This window comes from Anoplophora glabripennis, unplaced genomic scaffold (assembly GCF_000390285.2).
Source record: "Anoplophora glabripennis isolate ALB-LARVAE unplaced genomic scaffold, Agla_2.0 scaffold427, whole genome shotgun sequence".
In the NCBI taxonomy this organism is placed as follows: Eukaryota; Metazoa; Arthropoda; class Insecta; order Coleoptera; family Cerambycidae; genus Anoplophora; species Anoplophora glabripennis.
In genome coordinates this window covers 231,080-253,228 of record NW_019416532.1, presented here as the reverse complement: position 1 = coordinate 253,228, position 22,149 = coordinate 231,080, and the positions used below count along the sequence as shown (strand labels likewise).

Below are 22,149 nucleotides of genomic sequence, written 5' to 3'. Positions count from 1 at the left end.
AGTGTAAACATCCCTGAAATTTGATGAATTACCTCAACGGTGGAGTACTAAAAAAAAAACAATTAAAATTTCATCACTATAAAGATTAACAGCGCCAGTGTCGAGGGAAAATGTAATTAATTTCATTTTTATGAGAGCTGGTGATGATGAAGCGAGAGGACGGCGTGATTGCAGCGGTTTAAGTTCTTTTGTGAGTGCCGTCGCCTAGGAAACAGAGTGCTTTTCGCGTGCAACAAGTAGACTGGGACCGGGTCGAGTGGGAATTAAATCAACCGCCTCTCCGTCTATTCAATATGTTCGTTTAAATGGGAAATCTGGAATAAATAAAGACTTTGGAACTGTACTGAATGAAATGCCCAACTCGGAAGCCACAAAGTGAGGCGGAGGGGCCGGTTTATCATTATAAGTAGATAGAAGCAGATCTCTCAATACTCTGCTTTCTGAGAACAGCAGCAGAAAACTGCAATCCATTTCTCTCTGGAGAATAGTAAATTTTTTCAAAGTAAAGGTACAAGATAAATAATTTAATGTAAACAAATATAGGATGAAAGCTTTTGAAGGCCCATAACCAGGACTGGCTTAAGCACAAATCCAAGGGTGTTGGTATGAGATTTTTTTGTTTTAATATAGTGTAACCATCGAAAATCCAGTGATGTAAAATGTTTTAATTATCTGAAAAATATACGAGGATACGTTACTAAAAACATTTAAAAATTTTCGCCATTGATTTTCCTGTATTAATTTTTTTTGTGAAACGAATGATTTTAGAGATAATTTAAATTTATTCTACTGTGTGATAAGCGTATCTGAATACATATTGTTTTTCTCTATTTGTTCTTAGATGTAAGAAACCGAAATAGATACACTTTTTTCGAGAGATTAAAAAAAAATTTTTTGAAACGTTCTATTCTTTTCCTTTGTGCTCGAAGTCTAAATGACAAGCGGAAGGCATCTCGTTTATCACGAAAGATTTACTCTGAAGAGGCAGAATCATTATCCCTTGAGTGCTGCTTGAATAAAAGAGCACGTTCGACCTAAAATATCCCTAGCCCAGAACTCTCCAGGGTAGAAAGTTCAACAATTTATTGGACAGAATAAAAATACTGGTAGTATACAAAAAGTCTTCTAAAAGCTTTCACTCACTTTCCTCTTTATAATTTACAGTAATTTGGAAAGATCTAAGTACTCTACATCAAAATACAATCGATCATTTTCAAATTAAAGCGCTTTCATGTTTTAAAATTCCCGCGATTAGTTGTCGTACTTGGCGGCGTAGTCACTTGAGGCGCCATTAGCGTAATTTCAGTTGGCGACAGAGAGAGGTAACCCCACAAAACATATGGTAACCCCATAAGCCATAAAGTATAAAGATAAGATAACCTACGATTTGGCAGCATTGCGGTATGAGCAAATTATTTAGAAAAGGGTTGTTGTTAACTAAAAATATTTGCGAAATAACTACTACGTTGTGACTGGCAATAAAATTATATATATTTAGCGAAAAGAACTTCAATCCAATCTAATTTAATCTCCAGTAAAACAGTAACAAAAAACATAACTTAATATCCAATTAGAATTTATTAAATAGAAAAATCATAAACATTAAAAAAGTAGAATTTGTTACATATTTATTAAAAAAATTAAATATATTCAGCAAAATAAAATTCACTTTAACTTAATTCATTCATTCTTATTCACATTAACCTAATCTAACCTAACTTCAATAAGTCGATACATAATTGAAGAGAAAAATTAAAAAAGTAAGCATTAATTACCAAACCTTAAAAACATTTAAGGCGAATGAAGTTGCCTATTATTGTTTTACCGACCCGATTTTTATAAACAATACAATAATTTGGAACCAATCATAACCCTCAAATATGACATTTTTTATTATTGCATTTTTTAACTTATACACTGTTCCTAACAGGAGACTAGATATCTCCATGGTTCCTAAGATGCACTTTTTTTTAAGAAGAACCTTGCATAAAGTACAATATTTCAGTCAACGACAAAACCAGGACAAAACAAAGATAAAGGTATCTATTATTTCTAGATTTGTGGACATCCTTCTTCGAATTGTTCTTCTCTCTCTTTTCACTCAGAAATCAAAGGCAGTTCCGTTTTGACAAAGATAAAAATATTACAGTGCTCTCCTTTTCCCCCTGATGCACCTATCTAATTTTTGGTGTTTTGAAACCACATAATGACAATCCCCTCCTCAGGCAAGCCGTTGACTACGTACCCGACGTGACCGACAAACACAAAAGACCTAGACACCAACTTTTTGACCCTGGGTGACCACCCCAACGATATCCCCCCCTGTCCGCTAACCTTTTCTGTTTCAGAGACCGCCAAGATCAAGAAACGAAGACAACGACACACACACATACATACACACCCCCCATACCCTCTTTACCTCTCCCTTCCCACGCTAGCCTAAGGGCCACCTTAGCAAAGCGCATCCCAGGCTGTATAGCCGCACCACCCTACCCAACCATAAACATGACACCACTCCCGGGATTTACACAGACGAGCCGGCGAAGCAAGAAGAGCGCCAGAAGAAAGGGCCCTAGCCGGCGGGGCCCAGCCAGGACAAAAGGAGGTCCCACAAAGCGCCTACACCGGCCGCATTTGCGGTCGGGGTAGACGACGCATGGGGCCCACCTACGAAGGCTGTCCAGGCCTACACGAGATGAGGCAGGATAAAGAGGGATAATCCCCCTCGATCCCAAATCATTGAGGCCAATTTCTAGCCATGGAATAATGGCGCGAAACCACAGAAAATATCTATTTGAAGTTGTGATATCGTAGTTGGCATCGCAAATCCTGTCTCATACTCTGTAAAATGAAAGCAGTCCAAACTCGTTGAAAGAGAGTGAATCCTACACTTTAAACTTTAGTTGTCAGTTTTCATATGTGAAACTTGTCAAAATGATAGTGTCAAAACACAGTATTCCATAAAAATTTCAGTTCAAAATCATCAATCATGGGGCAGCTGGTTCCCGTCTTCGCCGCTTACCTCCTGCTGTGTTTTGGGATCCAATATTTCAGACGGCCGCGGGAAGTGGGTCCTGGCCCCTTAGTGTCGTCCTACATCTTTATGTTTGCTGCATTCCTGTTACTCTGGGACATCAGACTCTATCCGAGTTCGTTGAGAAGGTTGGGTATCATAAGTCAGTGTATTATTGAGGTAGGTACAACGTTGATCTATTTCAAATATTTCAAAGGACTTTAAATTTTGATGAAAGGGACACCTGTTCTGTTACACTTATGTTAGTTTTAAGTTTAGGGTTTGGACTTTATTTGCAACAAATTCATGTGTGAGGAAACAGGGGTATATTTCTCGTACAGAGTTGATACTAAATTTAAATTTCTGTATTTATGTTTCTTTTTACCGCATTATCCAACATACTGACCGCGTCAGGTTTAAAAAACAGACCAGTCGAGGGCACGCGCATAACCATAATTAAAAATTTCCACGAGCAACCGTGGTTTTTAGGTAAAATACTCATACCAACCTAGTGAAATAAGAACTACACATTATCCACTGCGCCATCTACCAATCAACCATAAGTACTAATATCCATTAAACTAGAGGTTATAATAATTATAAGCAAGGTAAATAGTAAATGTTTTCAGGAACTAAAAGAACACACTTTTTTCAGTTTCTTGTAGCTTCTTTTTTATTCGAGAACATCATGGTAGATTTCTGGTTTCCCCTGGAGCTGGTAGTCTTAGGCGCTTCATGGGCACTAGCGGATCTTCTCGAGGAGATGCTGCAAAGCGGAAGCTGGACCTGCGATGTGGTTTGCGATGTACTAAGAACTGAAAAGTCCTCGTATGCCGCCAGTTATATGCTCAGTTTGTTCTTCCTACTAGCAGTTCTTCATGCGACAAGAGCCATTGATTTGAGGGAATTAGAGTAAGTCTATAAAATGATCCTTTTTATCTCATTTTATACAAAATAAATGTTTGTCTGTAGAAACGGCCCAGTAGCTTTCTTTGGAGACATAGGATACAGAACGAAAAGATATTTTAGAAGACAGAAGAAATATCTTGGAATTGGAATTAAAAAGAGGGTACATATAAGAGAAAATAAAGACAGAAATGCTATAACAGCACCATCAGGATGCCCATCAGAAATTAGTTCTACGGGTAAAAACCGTGGCAAAAACAATAACAAGAATAGCAGTGGCAATAAAAACAACAAAAGGAAAAGTCCATGCGACAATGAATTTAAAACATACCTTTAGCGATTTTGAATTGGCGCGTAAAGATAATTATTAAAATAGGAAAGGGAGCTGCAATATCCAGACGAGCAGTGCCATCTGACATATCTAAATCAAAATCGCACCGCCGATAAAACGTTTACCTGTACCTGTAGTTTTAATTCAAAATTTTGTGGAATGTCAGTGGTGTATTTTTTATTGGTTTATTAAAGATGTACAAGTACTTCAAAATTGTTTGTAATTCTGTGTCCCACAACCGATTCCTGCGAATAAGGCTAGGTGAGAGGCTTGCAGGAATAAAAGTCGTAAGAAGTGATCCAAATTTGAGGTTATGTAACAAAACCGATTTGAAATTATCACTTCCTTCTAATTTGGCTATTGCTTTAAGTATATTGACATGGCTAGGTTTTACTAAAGAAGATGAAGACAAAGAATCCGAGCTCATAATGACTCTAAAACGGGCAGTATTATGTACCCAAAGAGAACAGTATGACAAAGCCGAACAAATGTTGCATCTGGCGTTACGACTAGCTCAACAACAGCAGAACGAACAAGGTATTATTTATTGCTACGATTTAATGGCAAATTTAGCATTTGATCAGTATCAGTTAGATAAAGCAGAAAAATTATTTGTAAGTGTTATGCAGATGCTTCTCGGTCATGGCATGCCTCAAGATGACCTTAAGGTTTGTAGCTTTTAAGGCGTTGGTATCTTAATACAGTTCATTTGATTGCAGGTGATCCATATCAGTTTAAAATTGGCTAGAATATGTCAGCTAAAAGCAAACCTCGAGAACGCCGAGATAGGCTACAAATGGTGTTTGGATAAAATTGAAAAACAGAAGAATGACAATGTAGACGCACAGATTTTATACGGAGTTATCAACGATTGGTACGCACAGTTCCTGTTAGACAAAGGCGATATTAGTAACTCCTTTAAGTACTTACACGAAGCTTATAAGGTTTGTTCGAAGGTGAGAGGTAAAGATAGTGAGAAAAGTGTTTTGTTACTTAACGATTTGGGTATCACAAGCTTCCGAGCTGAAGATATGGAAAACGCTGAAAAGTATTTAAAGGAGGCTGTCAACGCAGGGAATAAATTAGAAGACAAGTCACATTTAGGAGTTGTCCACGCAAATCTTGGATTGATTCTCTTGCAGAAGGGGATTGTGGCGGAAGCGCAGAAGTTTTGTAAAGAAGCGTGGCAATTAGGTGAATATTCTTTCATTGAAGTATTGTCTTCTTTGTATACAGGGTGTCCCAGAATATGCGGGAAATCTCTCGGATTTATACAGGGGACATTAAAATAACATGACAAGTTCCTATAAAAATTTTCTTTAGAGGAGAAACGGCCCTGAAAATCGAACTTTTAAATTACTTTGTGTAGTTTAATTATCTTTTTGATTTGATGGACAACTGAGGATCCAACAGTCTTCAATTCGCAGAGCCAGAAAATGCATAACATTAACTTAATTATTTTGGATTTGAGGTTAGGTTTTCAGGTTTCCTGGTCAGTTTTCTATGGATTTGAGTTAAAGTTATGCAAAAATATTGGTTGCACACTCGAAAGTACCATTTTTATGGATTTATACTCGCAGATTTAGAAAAAATAGAATATGTTCATTTGAGGTTATGTTTTGGGTCTGGATTTAGCGTTGCCAGAAGTCCCGATTTTGGCGGGACGTCCCGCTTTTTAAGCCTAAATTAAATGTTCCGCGCGGGACACGCTCAGTCCCGCTTTTCCCGCTCTTGTTTTGTTTTTTCTTTAGGCGTCAATTATTTTCTCCAGGTCTGTTATTAAATAGATTATTTCCTGATTACGTCCCCCTTTTTGTTTAGACATTGATTTTTTTTTGACCGAATATGTCAAACTTCGTATGATCGAGTTTGAGGCTAGAGATTACTCGGCCATTTTGAAATAATTTTAGGCATGTGTTCCAATTACTTCGCCGGAACTTTATAGTACAGATAATTTCGGAAAAAAATCAGTACTATTTGATTAGTTTTGATGCGTGGCTCGAATTTTTTCCAATATTTCCCACTCTGCAACACAAAATTATGTAAAAAAATCATATTAAACAAGAATAATTTTTTTTCAAAAACTTCATTTTATCGATATCAACCTGCCTTTTTTAGTTTAAGGTTTAGGCTATCTAAAAATATTATTTTTGTGCCTTTATCGTAAAAGGTTTAAAAAAAATTGACATTATTGTGCTACACCTAGTCCGTCCCTGGCAAACCAAATAAGCCTAATTGTTTTTATGGGTTCATTTTTAAGGAGTCTTACCTGTTGTCCGTTGTTTCAAAAAATAATTAAATTATACGAAGTATTTTAAAAGTTATTAAAAATAGAATCAATTTTCAGGGGCGTTCTTTAGCAGCCTGTATCTCCATAGAGGGGCCCTAAAAGGAAAATTTTTATGGGAACTTGTCATGTTATTTTAATGTTTACTGTATAAATCTGAGAGATTGCCCACATATTCTGGGACATCTGGTGTAATAAACTTTGTATACTTATAAATTAACACACCACTAAAAATTGGCCGAAATTTCGATGTTGATTTTCTCACGAACAGCCAATTTGATTTTGATGATCTCTTTCTTGAATTATAGTAGGCACACTTAAATATTACAGCAAATTTCATGTATTTCCTTTTGAAAAATACTTAGTAAAAGTGATTTCCCCAGCAATGTCATGAACAATTTTTTTTTAATCAAAAACTGCAAAAAATTTAAATTTTTTTGTTTTTTTTATATCTCGAAAAATAATGATGGAATCGAATTGTGTTACTCTCAATCGGACGTTTGTACAGAATAAAAAAACCTATAAAATGGTTTTTTGTACGATCCGATCGGTTCATTTTTTATAGAGAAAATCCGGAAAAACCTCTAAAATAGACCTTTTTTCCAAAAATTCATAACTCCGTCAAATTTGAAGCTGGAAAAATAATCTTTCGGAAAATGACAGTTAATAATATGTAGTATAATCGTGCGCAAGATGGTTTCTGTCCGATGCATAATTTTTGCACAATTGCATTATAAAGAAATTAGGGTCTTTTTTTTGCACAGCGTGGCGATTTATCAAAAATGGTCTGATTTAAATTCTGAAAATGGCTTCCGAAAGTAGACGATAAAGTCTCCAATTCCAATATCTCGGATTATCCCCTGGATGATGGGGAATATTCTGAAAATGCTTTTGAATGTCACCCGAAACTATCCAAAGTACGCTCGAGCCAGAGTCTTCCGCTTGCTGCTTCCCCCACTGCCGTTCATCGAATCGGCTTTCAAGGTCATTTTTAGCATATTTCCCATCACCCAGGCAAAAATCCGAGGATATACAAATTGGAGATTTTGTCGTCTGCTTTCAGATGCCGTTTTCAGAATTTAAATCGGACCTTAATTTGTTTATAATGCAATTATGCAAAAACTATGAATCGGACATAAGCCATCTTGCGCACAATTAAACTACATATTATTATCTGTCATTTTCCAAAAGATTGTTTTTTCTATTTGACGGAGTTATGAATTTTTGAAAAAGGTCTATTTTAGATTTTCCGGATTTTCTCTGTAAAATGAACCGATCAGGTTGCACAAAAAACCATTATTTAGGCTTTTTTATTCTCTACGAAAGTCCTATTGCGAGTAAGACGATTCCATCATTATTTTTCAAAATATTATAAAAAAAACAAAAAAATGTCATTTTTTTGCAGCTTATATTGTTTAAAAAAAAAATTGTTTACAACTTTGCTGGGGAAATCACTTGGGTTTACATTTATTAAGTATTTTTCAAAAGTAAATACATGAAACTTACTGTAATATTTAAGTGTAAAAACAGCCTCTTTTTTCGCTCTATTGGTTGATGCCAAGGTAGAAATTTCTATTGAAAGGTGAATCTTAAATATATTTTAAACAGTGGTATAGTCTACTGTGTAGAACATGTAATTGTTTCTTTTTGCAAAAAATTAGAAAAAGTTAATTATAAAATAAATATGCATGATTATTTAATACTAGCGGCCCATCCCGGCTTCGCACGGGTAGACATTTATTTTAAAGATTTTGGGATATAAAAAATATAGCCTATGTTACTCAGGGATAATGTAGCATTCTAATGGTGAAAGAATTATCGAAATCCGTCCAGTATTTTTTGAGTTTATTCGTAACAAACATACATACATACAAAAATACAAATCTTTCCTCATTATAATATTAGTATAGATATATTCTCCTAAAGTACCATATTTCATTTGAATATATCATATTTCACTAAAAATTTTGATTAAATACACTTAAATGTACTTAAAAAAATCACCGTTCAGAAAAGTTGAAAAGTAACAAATTGATAGAAGTACTTTAATGTTGTGTTACCTGCTTGTCCGAGAAACAATGACATTTTACTAGTGTAAATATTCACACAAAATATTGCATGAAAATTGTATTAATACTAAATATCAATATTAAATATAAAAGTTAAAAAAAAATTCGGAAAATTGAAAACATCCTACAAAGTTTAGAGTTCAAACAAGGTTTCAGTATCATATAATATGACTATGACGAAAACGTATTAATTACTTCGTGCTTTTCTAGAAATTTTGAAATTTAACATGACTTGGACTGAACAAATTATTACGAAGTTTTAAAAATACCAAAAAATAGTAACTTCAAAACTGCAATCCATATGTCTGTTACAAATTTTTTAGGATGCAATTTTTGGGAAATGTTCTATTTTTTTATTTGTAATACTTTTTGCAATTATAACACTACCCAAAAGGAAAATGAATTTTTTGGGTCTACAAATGCCAAAACGATAATTTAAAAAATGCTGTAGTTAAAATACACATTTAAGACTCACCCTGTATATACGGTGCAAAAGAGAATATCATATGTTATAACTCCGAAATTTGAACACTCCTTAGGGTGTGACTGCTAACAATCCTCCAGTATATTACAAAAGCTCATACATAACAGTATTAATGAAAGAAAATTGATGAGAAAGAACTAAATCAATAACAAAAAACAAGTCTAAATCATAGATTATATGTTGGCGTTATTGAGAAAATCATCTTGGAATTCGAAGCCCACTTTTAGTGGTCTGCTAATTTTGACGCGAAGCATATCTTTTCTTTTAGGGAGGAAATATGAAAACAACGAATCCATCGAACAGGCAAACTACTGCCTCGATCAAATAAAACTCAATCTAGGAAAATAATTTTTATTAGCATCATATTTCCTAGTCAAAGTGTTACAAGTGGCATTGTTTGGAAAAATATAACTACCTAAATGGCTACACGGAATTATTTATTTTTAGTCAATACATCAAGATTATACATTTAAGATGTTTTGGAAGAAATTATATGTCGAGGAACACTGACAATTTTCAGATCTACATACTGAAGTATTTTTCTTATATTTTCCTTCACATTTGTTGTTGCCTTTTTTTTTATCTTAGTTGTTTTCATCCACAGTGACAGTAAATACACTGTATAGTCTGTATATTTGTTATTACAGAAAAAATAAACACTTTTTAAATACATGTTCTTCATTTCAACACTTGATGCATTTAATAAGTTATAGTAAGTACTAACAAAATTTAAAAAACCGAACTTAACTGTGGTCGGCACACCTGCGTCTACAACACAGAATCACTTACTATCGGTATTGCAAACTACAACCGATGGATACAAAAGAACTATGGAGGTAGTTAAATAAATAAAATTAAAGGTCTTTTACGAACATAGATTTTGCATAATATGGTGACATGTATCTTTCACTTGCTTATTCGGCAAGACATTTTTGGCTAAGCAAAAATAGTTTAATTTAATAGATTCATTTTTAAAGATTTTTCTGACAAGTGTCAAAATACACAAATAAAAAGAAAAAAAGGTTTTCACTTACCGAAAAGTCTTTATTTGTGAAATTTTTTAAGTACCTTTTTTTACGTTAGCAACACATACAGAGCGCTAATTAAATAAGTGCAGTTTGAGGAACGATTCATTGAGTGATTCTAAGCCAAAAATGTTGTATAAATGTAGGGTCTATAAATCGATAGTTTTAGAGACATAGGGTGTTCAAATTAAAAAAAATACTATTTCTAATATACGAGGTGATTCACAACTTATCCAAAAGAATTTGGGAATAGATGTGTAGTGAAAAATGGAGTCGATATCATAAAAAAAATTATAGTATTTTCAAGCCTTACATCGCTGGGCCACTGTAATCTCTAGCGTCATTCGCATTGCACGCTGTGCGCAATGCGCTGTCTCTCCATGTGACTAAGCAATTCCGAATACCGAAATCCGAATTTAGTATTATCGTTTTTGCGATAGTGTTTACATTAGTTTTTCAAGCATCAAAAATAGCTTACGTGTATAGTAACTCGAGTTGATGGACATCGTTTTAATTTATGGTGAAGCAAGACGTGTTATGGTGAAGCATTTGTATTAGTTCATAGAAATAGGGTAAGATGGGCCCAAATGTGATTACACGTCGGTGAACAAAATTTTAAACAGTTGTAACATCAGGTATGTCAAATTATTTTATTAATAATTGAAACGACAAATTAATTTTATTAATTAATAACAACAATAGCGACAAAAGCAGTTGAATTTGCTGATATAAAATAGGTGTTATAAAATTTTATTTAATTCTTTCATTTTGCTCCCGTATACTTTTGTATAGCGCAGTCAGCGAAAAAATTAGAGGGAACATCGCTCATTTGCAATATTTCAATAAAGATTCCAAATAACAATTTCCGATTCTTATTCAGTTTTTTTGTTTTTTTATCTGACACGTTATGATTTAGTAAAATCTCATTGTTAATCAAATATTTGTGAAATATCGTTGCAACAGGCATAAATTTTTTTATTACCTAGAAAATAATTAAATAGATTTTACAATTTCACAAAAATGTTGTAAAAGGTATGTAAATATAATTTTACTAGTTAATATTGGTTCCTTTGACCGTGAAACATTAAAAATACCTAATCTTTATATGGGTGCGATTAAAAATTCTCCAAACTTAATTTAGTATTCAAATAGTCATGGCTTTGGCTTTGTATTTAGAGATATCTTACAATTTTAAACGACTTTTCGCAACAATGTTTCTACAAATTTAAAAAATAAGACTACTTTACTCTTATTTTTCTATTTTTTGGCCTACCTTGTATGCTGTTTGACTTGGAACCATTCTAAGTAGACTTAGGATGGTTTCAAACATGCACCAACTTTTGATGACGTTCAAAATTTGATTTGCAAATAATAAAAAATATTCCCGTATGTTGCACACTTAAAGGCACATTGAAAACCTTAAAATTTCGACGCCACTGTATATTCTGAAAATTCAATCACTACTCCTTGTATAGTCTTTCCGATCTCAATTGAAGGTCAAAGAGCTAGGCGTTATCGTTGAGTGGGGAACTCATTCACTCAATGGCATGTATGTACCAGGTTCGGCATTGAAATATTTGAAAAACTTGTTCCCATATTTATTTAGCCATACCCATATACGGCAAATGGCAGACAAACACATCCGCACTGGGCGGCTGGGCCATAAATCTCAGTTATTGACAAATTGCCTAACAGTGCAGCGCAGGTAAGCAAAAAACAAAAATTTAAAAATATTGATGACATGACAAAAGACGTAATTCAGCGGACAATTTATAATTATACAAAGAAAAATATGTTGTTAAACCCAAATGAACAGCACAAAACTTTTAGGAACGTCTATGAAACTCATTAAATTTTATTGCTAGACATTTTTATACATATTCAACTGACTTCGGAAAGACTATAACTTCTCGTGGTGTTTCCAAGAAAAAAGGTATTTTTCATTTTATTCAAAAATTTAGTACTTATTTAATCTTCATTCAAACACTTCACAAAATGCAAAGTAACTAGAACTACTCAGTCGATTTTTACTTTTAATTAAATAAATCATTAGCGCAAGTTTCTTCATTTTGCATAAAACGTTTTAAGATATATTTTATAAAGTATACATTTTTCAATTTTAAAGCATTTCCAAACTAGACAACAAATCTTATAAGCAAAACCCTCCAAATAATCAAGATCTATTCCCAGATCCCCGTTTCATACCATTTAAGTGAGTTTGTGTTTCCAACAAAGATATGCCAACGTAAATTAATTCTATTATAAATATATGAAAAAATACATTACATTAAAAAACTTATTCATATTCAGCTATAATTACCATCATTCCTACACCAGCTAACATAGCAGCGACTTGAAGGAATGTCTGGACGATGCTGGGCTTTTCCTCATCTAGCAATTCAGGAATGACGGACACGAGGGCTATGTAGATGAACCCTCCAGCAGTGAATGGCAAGATCCAAGAAGCGGCCATTGCTCCCGAACTGTTTTGGGCTAACAGAGATAGAGCGGTACCTAAAAACGAGTCAAATAAATAGAAATTTGAAAGTGAAATAATAAAAAATACAGAACGCTACCTGCGACCGCTCCTAACGCCGTGGTGAGTTGGAGGAGCATAGCGTTTTTACGCGAAACCCCCGACTGTAACAGAATGGCAAAATCGCCGATTTCATGAGGAACTTCGTGCAACAAAATAGTTATTGTGGTCACAATACCTAGAAAATTCGATAGTAGTTCCAGAAAAAGCTACAAAAAACTTGAAATTTTACCTATAGTATTTCCGGCCAAGTAAGAAGACCCAATTGCTAGTCCATCGGTAAAATTGTGACTAAAATCTGCAGCCAAATTCAAATACCCTGCCACTTTAATCTCTTTCTCGGGCGTCTCATTCTTCTCATCCTTAGTTTTATCATCACCATCGCCTTGATCCTTCTCCTTCTTAACCAGATCTTTTTCTTCAGCTGCCTTGACAGGAGAATGGGAATGTGCGTGGTTTCCTTTAATAATTCTCACCGCCTTCTCGACAACAAGAAACACTACAATTCCAGCCAATACCCACAAACCCACAGACATGTCATGTGCATGTCCGTGTTCACCTTCCTCGTCACTATGCGTATGCACATGACTGTGACTGTGGGAATGAGGCTCTGAACCTTCATCCAATGCCATAGTTGCGTGGGGTATCAAATGCAGAAAGGCGTCTCCTAGTAGACCCCCTGAAGCAAACGCTAATAAAATCTTAAGTAATGGCTGTTCATTGTCTGTGTTATCTAAAGGAACGAAAAATAAAATAAAGAACGGAGCTGCACTTATCAACAAAGTTGATCCCATGGCATGCAACCATAGTTCTTGAGACGATAAAGGAGTTTTTAATGGTGTTTTCTCCGTTTCTTCGCCATGCTGATGTACGTCCTGCTTTTCCTTTTGTAATTTTTCATTGGCTGCTTTGGAATACTTGAAAGACGGAGATTCGTCGTGAGCATGGCCATGATGCTCATGGCTATGATCGTGAGATGTACACGTCTGTACAAAAATCACCAGCAGAAAACATAAAACAATTGTTTTACTATCACACATTTCCACTGAGGATATTACTTGATAATTTAAATAGGATTCTATTTTTATTCTCTCTAGAAGTACCAATAATTTTTTTAAACTAACACTTTTATTGTATACGTGACATATTTGAAAACATTTTTTTCTTTTGAGGTTAGGAAGAATTGATAAAGATTTTAATATTTTTTTGGTTAGAGTCGATAATCTAGAAATCATGTTTTTTCAAGTCAGAAGGGCAAACTAAGGGATAGGTGGCGCGATAATTATACTTCATATAATAGGTAATAGGTGGCCCCATATAAAAATAAATAAGAGGAGGGCCCTCTATTGTTCTCCTGTAGTGAAACTATGTTTTTTAGCCCAATAAGCTGTTAATAGATGGCTCTAATTTGGCAATTCAGCCGGTAAAATTAGTAATAATCTCATTTGTAGCTGTTTTACATTGACAATTTATTCATCAATAAATTGACGAAGTTCTTCATCAATTAATTCACGAATTTATTGGTAAACAGTGTGGTTTTACACTGCTACAGACTGTGTCAAGTTTTTTGACGCATGAATCAGTTCTACCAATGAATCAAAGGCATTTCCTTACATTTAGTATGTTAAATTGAATAATCTCTCATTAAAGAATAAAAATAAAAAATATATTACGAATTGAATAAATATATCTCATCTAAAATAATTCAAGAGGCCGTCAGATGGTGATGTATGTTGTCTAGTTGCTAATATACGACAATCTTTTTTGTTTTCTCTATGGATGCCACTGTTTTTAAACAACCGGGAAACTTGAAAATATTCTTGTCATGTTTTATTCGAAGGCAAATAGAACTGAGTACTGTGTGTTTTCAAAATCCACTAAACCCATTTCAATGTTTTATTGCAGCACGCGAAAATTTACTGTAAATTAAACAAAATTCTGAACTTAATTGGCAATGATATAACAAATTAGAGGCCTTTTTTCGAGTAATCTTGTATCAATAGTTTTTTTGGATAAATTAAAAAAATACTAGGGCTCAGCCATTATTTACTTGACAGTTTTTGTTCTGAAATTTTTTTTTAGTTTGGAGATTAGCACTTGTGAATGTCTAATATGCATGACGACCAAATTGAGTAACTACTTATCTTTTTTTCTTTAGAAATTTTATAAGAACAAAAATTAGATTTCCTACAAGTTATTTTTCTCAGGAAATTCCTCCTTCTCATCATATTTATTTAAGTGGATGTAGTAAGTTTTAGAAATGGGTAATGCAAGTTATAAAAAATTAAATATATATTTTCACCACTGTATTTCTGTAATAAAATTTTAATTTAAAAAGCCGCAAGGAAAACACGATTAATGACATATTTTATTTCTTAGAAAAACTCATAATTAACGTTAGATATTTTAATTAGTAAGTAATAAAAATTGGACACCATCCCTCACTTCTTCGCTTTCTTCTTCTCGGCTTCCTCTTCCTTCTCCTTTTCGATTTCCGTTACGTATTTTTCAATTGTGTCAGCATCCAACATAACTAGAGGCTCTCCGTGTCTCATAACTGCAATTTCGAGGTTTTTTTGGCCTGACTGAACAACTTCCAACAGCGCTCGAATCGCTAGCTTGACGGTACCTCTTTCCGATGATACTTCTTCACTGGTGTAATATTTCTCTAAGAATTCTCTAACAGTTTTGGCGGATCGGCCAGTAGCATTGGCTTTCCACTCATAGTAAATACCAGAAGGTTCCGTTTGGTACAAATGTGGCTTTCCGTCATAGTCAAAACCTCCAATGAGACAAGAAATACCAAAAGGACGTCTACCGTTGCTCTGCGTATATTTTTGTTTTAACGAAGCAATGTAACGTGTGATATATTCCAGCGTTACTGGATCTTCTACAGTCAATTTATGCGACTGACACTCGATCTGTGCTCTGTTTATTAAAATTCTAGCATCGGCAGTGAGACCAGCAAAAGCCATAACTACATGGTCATCGAGTAAACATATTTTCCTAACAGTACGTTCTTCTTGGAGTTTAGCTACGGACTTCTTTTCTACCCCCAGCACGACTGCGTTAGCACCTCTAACACCTACCTGAAATACGGAAACAGCATTATATTTCATATAAAAGACTATAACATTATTATGTGTAATTACTCCATTCTTCAGTTGTAAAATTCCGTTAAAATTATAAATTATAACAGGAAGCACCAGTCAGTGGTTTTGGGCTATACAAAATTATGAATCCGATTTTATGTAAATGTGTTTCCATTATATTTTTGTTATATTAAAGTTTAATTCAAGCCATGATAGAAAACACTTTTAAAATAGCGATTCAGTCAAGTTGTTAATTTAAAACATTGCACTGTCATTCTTGGAAGGGTTAGAAATACAACTTACCGCCGTGGACCCTTTGCGAACGGCTTCTTGTGCATATTCTACTTGTAATAAGTGGCCATCTGGAGAGAAAACTGTGATAGCTCTGTCATATCTTGCAGACATTTTAGGACTTTAATAAACTTCAGCAGTAGACAAGAATGGTAACACAACCTTAAAAACTATTTTGCTTTGTAACTTTTGTTTGACATTTGACGACGCTGCAACTTGTAGGGCCGCCAACATGACCAATATTGCCAACAATTAAAAAATATATTTTTTTTACATACAGAAAACATTTAAGTGCTTCTTCTTGCGACATCTAGATATTAAGAGATTAATGGTTATTAAGAATTTATTGTTTACAAATAAAGAGTCTTTTTTCATCTAACGGAGAATAGCTTAAGTTCAACTAATTACGACTCAAGTATACTGTTTCATGTGGCAATAAGTATGTATAAATTTGGCGACAGATGGCACTAGCTTAATATTAAAGCTTCTGATGTGCACGATTATAAAAATTAGGATTATTGCCAATACCACAAAATATTGATTACGGTTGGGTAATAGGTATGTTTTTGAAAATCTATGAGCGGTGAATTATCAAATAACAACCACATTATGATAATAGTTATGGTTTAGTAGAAAACATAGTACACTTTATACTGAATTTTGTAAATATGTTGTGCTAACTAAATAATAATTTAATTAATAAGAAAAGAAAATATAGGTTTAATGAGATGAAATATCATGTGAACCGACCATGTTCATTACAAATTATAAATTCTCAAAAGCAGTTAGGTACTTTCTGTTATTTACTCATGCCTCTCTATTTGATTTAACTGAATCACACCCGTGGTTACTTAGGCCAATTTCCGGCACTTGTGGGAACGGTTGACGTCGCCCACAAAAAAATCCTAATGGACAATAACAAAAAGTAAATATTCCCCAACTAGATATTTACATCGGACTTACCGGGATCAGATTTTAATCAAACATTCTGTCCCCTAAATTTTAGATTGGATGTTGGGAATAGAATTGCGTTCCAGTTGATTTTACCAAAACCGATATTCTATTAAAATCTCCCCTTGGAATGGTCGGCTCGATATGGACATAAATTATATTTAATATTGATATTCAATTCAGTTACAGCTCTGCCCCCATATGTTGACAATTTATTTATTATCTACATAGGCGTGCTTCAGAAGACACACGGATAGACTCGAATGCACTGGTAACTATAAAGTTGGGACTTTTGTTGATGAAGTTTTCATTTGAAATCTCAGTAAGACAATTTGGTTAATACGTTTTAATGGCACCTAATTTAGGTGTGCAAAATAAGAATTTATTAAAAACTTGTATTTTAAAAAGGTTACTCTGGTGAAGATACATGACATGTTCTAAACGGTGTCAAAAATGATAAAATTATAGTGATCTGTACAATATTCTATTAGTTCATTCTAAAAATGTTGTAAGTCGTTATAATCACTTTAAGGGCTCCCCGCCAGCCCAAATAAATATTTATTTACTCATATAATCCTATCGCCAGCCTATAAATAGTTTATAACATATGAGTAACTAAATAAGAGTGTTTTATTCTTTGTCTTGTGTCGGCAGCAGCGGCTGAGTACGCCATCTGTAGCTGGTGCAGCAAACGAGACACTCGGAAATCACAAACCATAAAATAATTAAGGAAATTGCATGAGAAAACACAATTAGAGTAACCTTTAATAGATGTCGCTGCACCATAATGGCGGTAAATTTAAATGTATCAAAATTCCATAAGAATAAAAAGTATTTCATAAAGTAATGGATCACGAAACAGCTACTAATAGTTTAAGTTAATAATTGAAATTTACGTGAAATATTAACAGCTGTTCCATGACCCGTTAATAATGAAACATTTTAATTATCACTTGGTTAAATGAAAAAGTAAAGGCAGTGATATAAAAATTATTTTTTTTTTAAAGAAACCATTAAAAACTACAAATTTTAAAGAAATTGAAAGAATTATTTACCTGCCTTTATTGTTAAATGCATTGCACATTTACTTGACAAAAATTATGGTTAGATACATTTGTTTCGAACTAATTGGTTCTCATCAGTACGATGTAACATACTACAGTTATAGCATTTATAACAATTAACAATTTTGCATTTTGGTTTTTTAAAAGGTGAGGGTGAAAAATCTTCTTAAATTGAAGTTTGACAGCTCGTACTCAGAAAATTCTCTAATGTTACGTTAACAAATTGTTTTGCTGAATGTTGGATCCTATCCGAGGATTCCGAGGTGATATTATTACAATTAATAGGCGAACTTGTAATCCACTGTAATAATTGTCTGTCTTTTGTAGTCCTGAAAAAACTTTTATTTCTATAGAACGTATTACAGATATTCATATACCTTTTGCAGTTTGGAGCATAACATTGACGTTTAGTTCTACCAAGTAAACTAATTTTGGATAAAAAAAACCAGTAAGGCAGTTCAGACGATTGATTCAATAAATCCCTTATTACATTAATGTAAAACAAAACAAATTTATTAATGCACAAAACGTGACAACCTACCTGAACATAAGCTATAACCTCAAATATTCTATTTCTCTATTTTCTATTGATTGAAAGATTGGAAATACAAATAAGGCTTTTTTTTCGCGAGTGTAGTAGTATGTTGTGGTATGTGTAGTGTGAGTGAATGAAGAGATTTAAACTACCATATGACAACTAAGATCAAAAGAGATAGAAATAGTAACTAAGTCAGATATTAACCAATATTCAGTCGCAAAATAAAGCCTACTTATTCGATCTGTCGTTGCAGAATTCTGTTTAACAATTTCTATAAAGGACAATGTTTTGCTGCACCAATGCAAGATGGCCCCAGTGCCTGAATGCATGCTCCGTCCGCCCTATCCAATATCCTCTTATTTATTTACTCATATAGTTTATAATAGTTCTCTTGTACGATTACACAGGTCAACATTTGATCTAAGCGGGAACACCGTAATCGGTATAGGCTACTAGCGGTTTTTGGGGTCGCTGATTACGATGAGAGGGTCAGTTAACCTCTATCACGTCAGGTTCAAGGTCATTTGAAGGTCAAATGCAGAAAAAGCCATAAAAATAAAAAATCTGAAAAAAATCATGGCTATGTTTTTGAGGTCGGACAATCCGAATCTGAGGTCAGCTAAGCTCCACAAGGTCAAGGTCATTTGAAGGTCAAATGCAGAAAAAGCCATAAAAAATCTGAAAAAATTCATGGATATATTTTTGAGGTCGGCCAATCCGAATCTGAGGTCAGCTAAGCTCCACAAGGTCAAGGTCATTTGAAGGTCAAATTCAGAAAAAGCCATGAAAATATCTGAAAAAAAATCATGGATATGTTTTTGAGGCCGGACAACCGAATCTGAGGTCAGCTAAGCTCCACAAGGTCAAGGTCAAGGTCATTTGAAGGTCAAATGCAGAAAAGGCCATGAAAAAATCTTAAAAAAATCATGGATATGTTTTTGATGTCGGAGAATCCAAATCTGAGGTCAGCTAAGCTCCACAAGGTCAAGGTCAAGGTATTAGAAGGTCAAGTTCAAAAGAAAATTTTTAACCGATAACATTTTTTACTTGTTATTCTTCATGTTTTTTATATAAACCCTTACTTCTTACTTGTATCTATATATTTGCATATATAAGCAATTGTTCTACAAGATTTATACTCATTTCACGCACTTTCGCTCGAAATGTGGAACTCACTCACTCATATATCACAGATAAGTAACAAAACTACCTAAAGTACTTTCGCTTGAATCATCGCGCTTATTCAGTTACATATCACTGATCCGACAATAATACCGTAAAATCAGTATATCGAAGAACATTTTCTGCGGGTTATATGTGGATACCGTTCTATCTCCTATGAGGTTACATGCTTACTAGCAGAAGAGGCATCTATATAGCTACTAGTAAAAGAAATAACAAACAATTTCCGTCGAAAGCAACCATACTATCAAAATGGAGATATCCTAGGAAAAAAAGAAAAGACCCAGACCATGAATCTATGGGAAATAGCATGAAGGGAATCACCTAATGGAAGAGGGATGCACCGATTGATTAAAGTTATCGGTAGCTGGATTCATCTTAATCCAGCATCATTTTTTCAGATTTTTTCAAAAATTACTTCATCCCTTAACCTTGACCTTTTGGAACTTCAAAGACCTCAGATTCAGATTTCCTGACCCCAAAAACATAAGTATGATTTTTTTCACATTTTATCATGTCTTTTTCTGCATTTCACCTCTAAATAACCTTGACCTTGACCTTAGCTGACCTCAGATTCGGATTCCTCGACCTCAAAAACGTATCCATGATTTTTTTTCAGACTTTTCCATGGCTTTTTCTGCATTTGACCTTCAAATGACCTTGACCTTGACCTTGTGGAGCTTAGCTGACCTCAGATTCGGATTGTCCGACCTCAAAAACATATCCATGATTTTTTTCAGATTTTTTCATGGCTTTTTCTGCATTTGACCTTCAAATGACCTTGAACCTGACGTGATGGAGGTTAACTGACCCTCTCATCGTAATCAGCGACCCCAAAAACCCCTTGTAGCCTATACCGATTACGGTGTTCCCGCTTAGATCAAATGTTGACCTGTGTTATTGATTGGATTGGATATAGATAATTTTTTACTGACAAACTTATGGAACTGTGCAGAGCGTGTGACTTTATGAGTTTAACACAATGTTATTTAATTATTCTTGTGTGTTTCTTTGGTTGGCCCAAAAGAATGCATGTAAAACAAACGAATATGTTTCATTTCCCGACGAGGAAGTCACATTCGATTCTCAGTACAGGCCGAATTTATCAAAATTTCGAATGCGGCGGACTAAACCTACCTGCTTCCGCTTACCGATGCTTTTTTTAATTGAACACGTTTTAATAACTTCGCCTGACTCTTAATTGAATCGATAATTCATCAATGAATTAATAATCACTCCATTCGGAGCGACAAAAATGAATGTAATTTGTGCCGTTATTGCATTCATTGAACATCTGAATTATTCATGGGAAATGGAGTGGTATATAGTAATTTATCGGTAATTATAATCAGCGTACTATACGGAGAACGGCCGGTCCCTGCACCTGCTACTAAAAATTAGCATCGCAACTTCGAATATATTTTTTTAACATTTCACTGATGATCACATAATATTAAGATTTATTTTAAATAACCTTTATTAGTAGCAAAAAAGAAGTGGTACTTTTTCCGTTATAGGTTAGTGCAGATAGTGTTACAAGTTACAAGTCAAATTAACAAAAAAAAAATATTTTTTTTTCTACAAATCCTAGAAAATTGACTGGATTATACAGAGGATTAATTACGTGCACAAACTTTAAGGGGTGATTCTTTGAGTGAGTTGAAACTAAAAATTAGAGGGAAAAATCTACCATTCGGATATAAATATGTGTAGGTACCAGTGGCGGAGGTATCGGGAACTTTTTGCACTAAAAACGCCAGAAATTCGTCGCCACACAAGATTTTGAAAGTTCCATTTTTTGAAATTAGAAAAACATTTATAATTTTCTCATACATTTCACAAGACATAAAGAACTACTCCTTTCTCTAAAAAAATTGTAGGACTTTTCTACTACTTCTTACTACCTATAGTGTTTTGTTTTAGGGAAAAAATACATCTTTTAATTTATTCAAATCAAATTTATTCATTTCTGATTTATAACTTTTTAAGTATTTCATTAAACGTAACATAACTTTTTTATATAGGATTTTGAATACGTAGTCATGAAATGTACGAGAAAATAATCAGCATCATTTTGGTTGGGACACCCCTTGCTACCTCTAGCAAACTGATCAAATGATGATAATAGTTAATAATAGTAAATGTTTTATTGTAACGCGTGGTGGTAATAGTTTAAATAACTAGATGGATTTCACAGGGTCTAACGACACTTACAGTGTACGATAATTCAATAAATAAAGAAATCTAAATAAAAAAATTTAGATAAATTTGGAAGGAATACACTGAAGATGAATTTTTCGAGACAAAACGTCTGAATCTGGTTCGGGCTGAGGCAGTACAGTATTGGGGGTTATGAAGGCTTGCAAAAAATGTAATAAAA

The 22,149-nt window shown here is 33.9% G+C and overlaps 4 protein-coding genes across 4 annotated transcripts; 2 read left to right on the top strand and 2 right to left on the bottom strand.

Annotated features, from left to right (window-relative positions):
- Window positions 1–2,989: 2,989 nt before the first annotated feature.
- On the top strand, window positions 2,990–4,278 carry LOC108909324. Its single transcript, XM_023454876.1, has 3 exons — window positions 2,990–3,193; window positions 3,669–3,925; window positions 3,986–4,278. Exons 1-3 carry the CDS (start codon window positions 2,990–2,992, stop codon window positions 4,254–4,256), a joined length of 732 nt encoding a protein of 243 aa, XP_023310644.1. The 3' UTR covers window positions 4,257–4,278.
- A 116-nt stretch (window positions 4,279–4,394) lies between these two features.
- LOC108909332 (tetratricopeptide repeat protein 19 homolog, mitochondrial) lies at window positions 4,395–9,760 on the top strand. Its single transcript, XM_018713645.2, has 3 exons — window positions 4,395–4,918; window positions 4,970–5,444; window positions 9,359–9,760. Exons 1-3 carry the CDS (start codon window positions 4,445–4,447, stop codon window positions 9,436–9,438), a joined length of 1,029 nt encoding a protein of 342 aa, XP_018569161.1. The 5' UTR covers window positions 4,395–4,444; the 3' UTR covers window positions 9,439–9,760.
- A 1,042-nt stretch (window positions 9,761–10,802) lies between these two features.
- On the bottom strand, window positions 10,803–13,804 carry LOC108909331 (protein catecholamines up). Its single transcript, XM_018713644.2, has 3 exons — window positions 12,884–13,804; window positions 12,692–12,829; window positions 10,803–12,629 (listed from the first exon to the last, which is right to left on the bottom strand). Exons 1-3 carry the CDS (start codon window positions 13,689–13,691, stop codon window positions 12,412–12,414), a joined length of 1,164 nt encoding a protein of 387 aa, XP_018569160.1. The 5' UTR covers window positions 13,692–13,804; the 3' UTR covers window positions 10,803–12,411.
- Window positions 13,805–15,006: 1,202 nt separating this feature from the next.
- Window positions 15,007–16,250, bottom strand: LOC108909328 (proteasome subunit alpha type-7-1). The gene is made up of 2 exons (XM_018713641.2): window positions 16,047–16,250; window positions 15,007–15,740 (listed from the first exon to the last, which is right to left on the bottom strand). The coding sequence occupies exons 1-2, from the start codon at window positions 16,146–16,148 to the stop codon at window positions 15,093–15,095; spliced, it is 750 nt and encodes a 249-aa protein (XP_018569157.1). The 5' UTR covers window positions 16,149–16,250; the 3' UTR covers window positions 15,007–15,092.
- Between the last annotated feature and the right edge of the window lie 5,899 nt (window positions 16,251–22,149).

What these genes read in the sequence shown, in the direction of transcription:
- LOC108909324 (XM_023454876.1), top strand. Translation starts at nt 2,990, where the DNA reads ATGGGGCAGCTGGTTCCCGTCTTCGCCGCTTACCTCCTGCTGTGTTTT. An exon ending in TAAGTCAGTGTATTATTGAG is followed by an intron (nt 3,194 to 3,668) that starts GTAGGTACAACG and finishes CACTTTTTTCAG; the next exon opens with TTTCTTGTAGCTTCTTTTTT. An exon ending in ATTGATTTGAGGGAATTAGA is followed by an intron (nt 3,926 to 3,985) that starts GTAAGTCTATAA and finishes GTTTGTCTGTAG; the next exon opens with AAACGGCCCAGTAGCTTTCT.
- LOC108909331 (XM_018713644.2), bottom strand. Translation starts at nt 13,691, where the DNA reads ATGTGTGATAGTAAAACAATTGTTTTATGTTTTCTGCTGGTGATTTTT. An exon ending in CTTGGCCGGAAATACTATAG is followed by an intron (nt 12,830 to 12,883) that starts GTAAAATTTCAA and finishes CGAATTTTCTAG; the next exon opens with GTATTGTGACCACAATAACT. An exon ending in GGCGTTAGGAGCGGTCGCAG is followed by an intron (nt 12,630 to 12,691) that starts GTAGCGTTCTGT and finishes ACTCGTTTTTAG; the next exon opens with GTACCGCTCTATCTCTGTTA.
- LOC108909328 (XM_018713641.2), bottom strand. Translation starts at nt 16,148, where the DNA reads ATGTCTGCAAGATATGACAGAGCTATCACAGTTTTCTCTCCAGATGGC. An exon ending in TTCGCAAAGGGTCCACGGCG is followed by an intron (nt 15,741 to 16,046) that starts GTAAGTTGTATT and finishes TCCGTATTTCAG; the next exon opens with GTAGGTGTTAGAGGTGCTAA.
- LOC108909332 (XM_018713645.2), top strand. Translation starts at nt 4,445, where the DNA reads ATGTACAAGTACTTCAAAATTGTTTGTAATTCTGTGTCCCACAACCGA. An exon ending in TGCCTCAAGATGACCTTAAG is followed by an intron (nt 4,919 to 4,969) that starts GTTTGTAGCTTT and finishes ATTTGATTGCAG; the next exon opens with GTGATCCATATCAGTTTAAA. An exon ending in TAAAGAAGCGTGGCAATTAG is followed by an intron (nt 5,445 to 9,358) that starts GTGAATATTCTT and finishes CTTTTCTTTTAG; the next exon opens with GGAGGAAATATGAAAACAAC.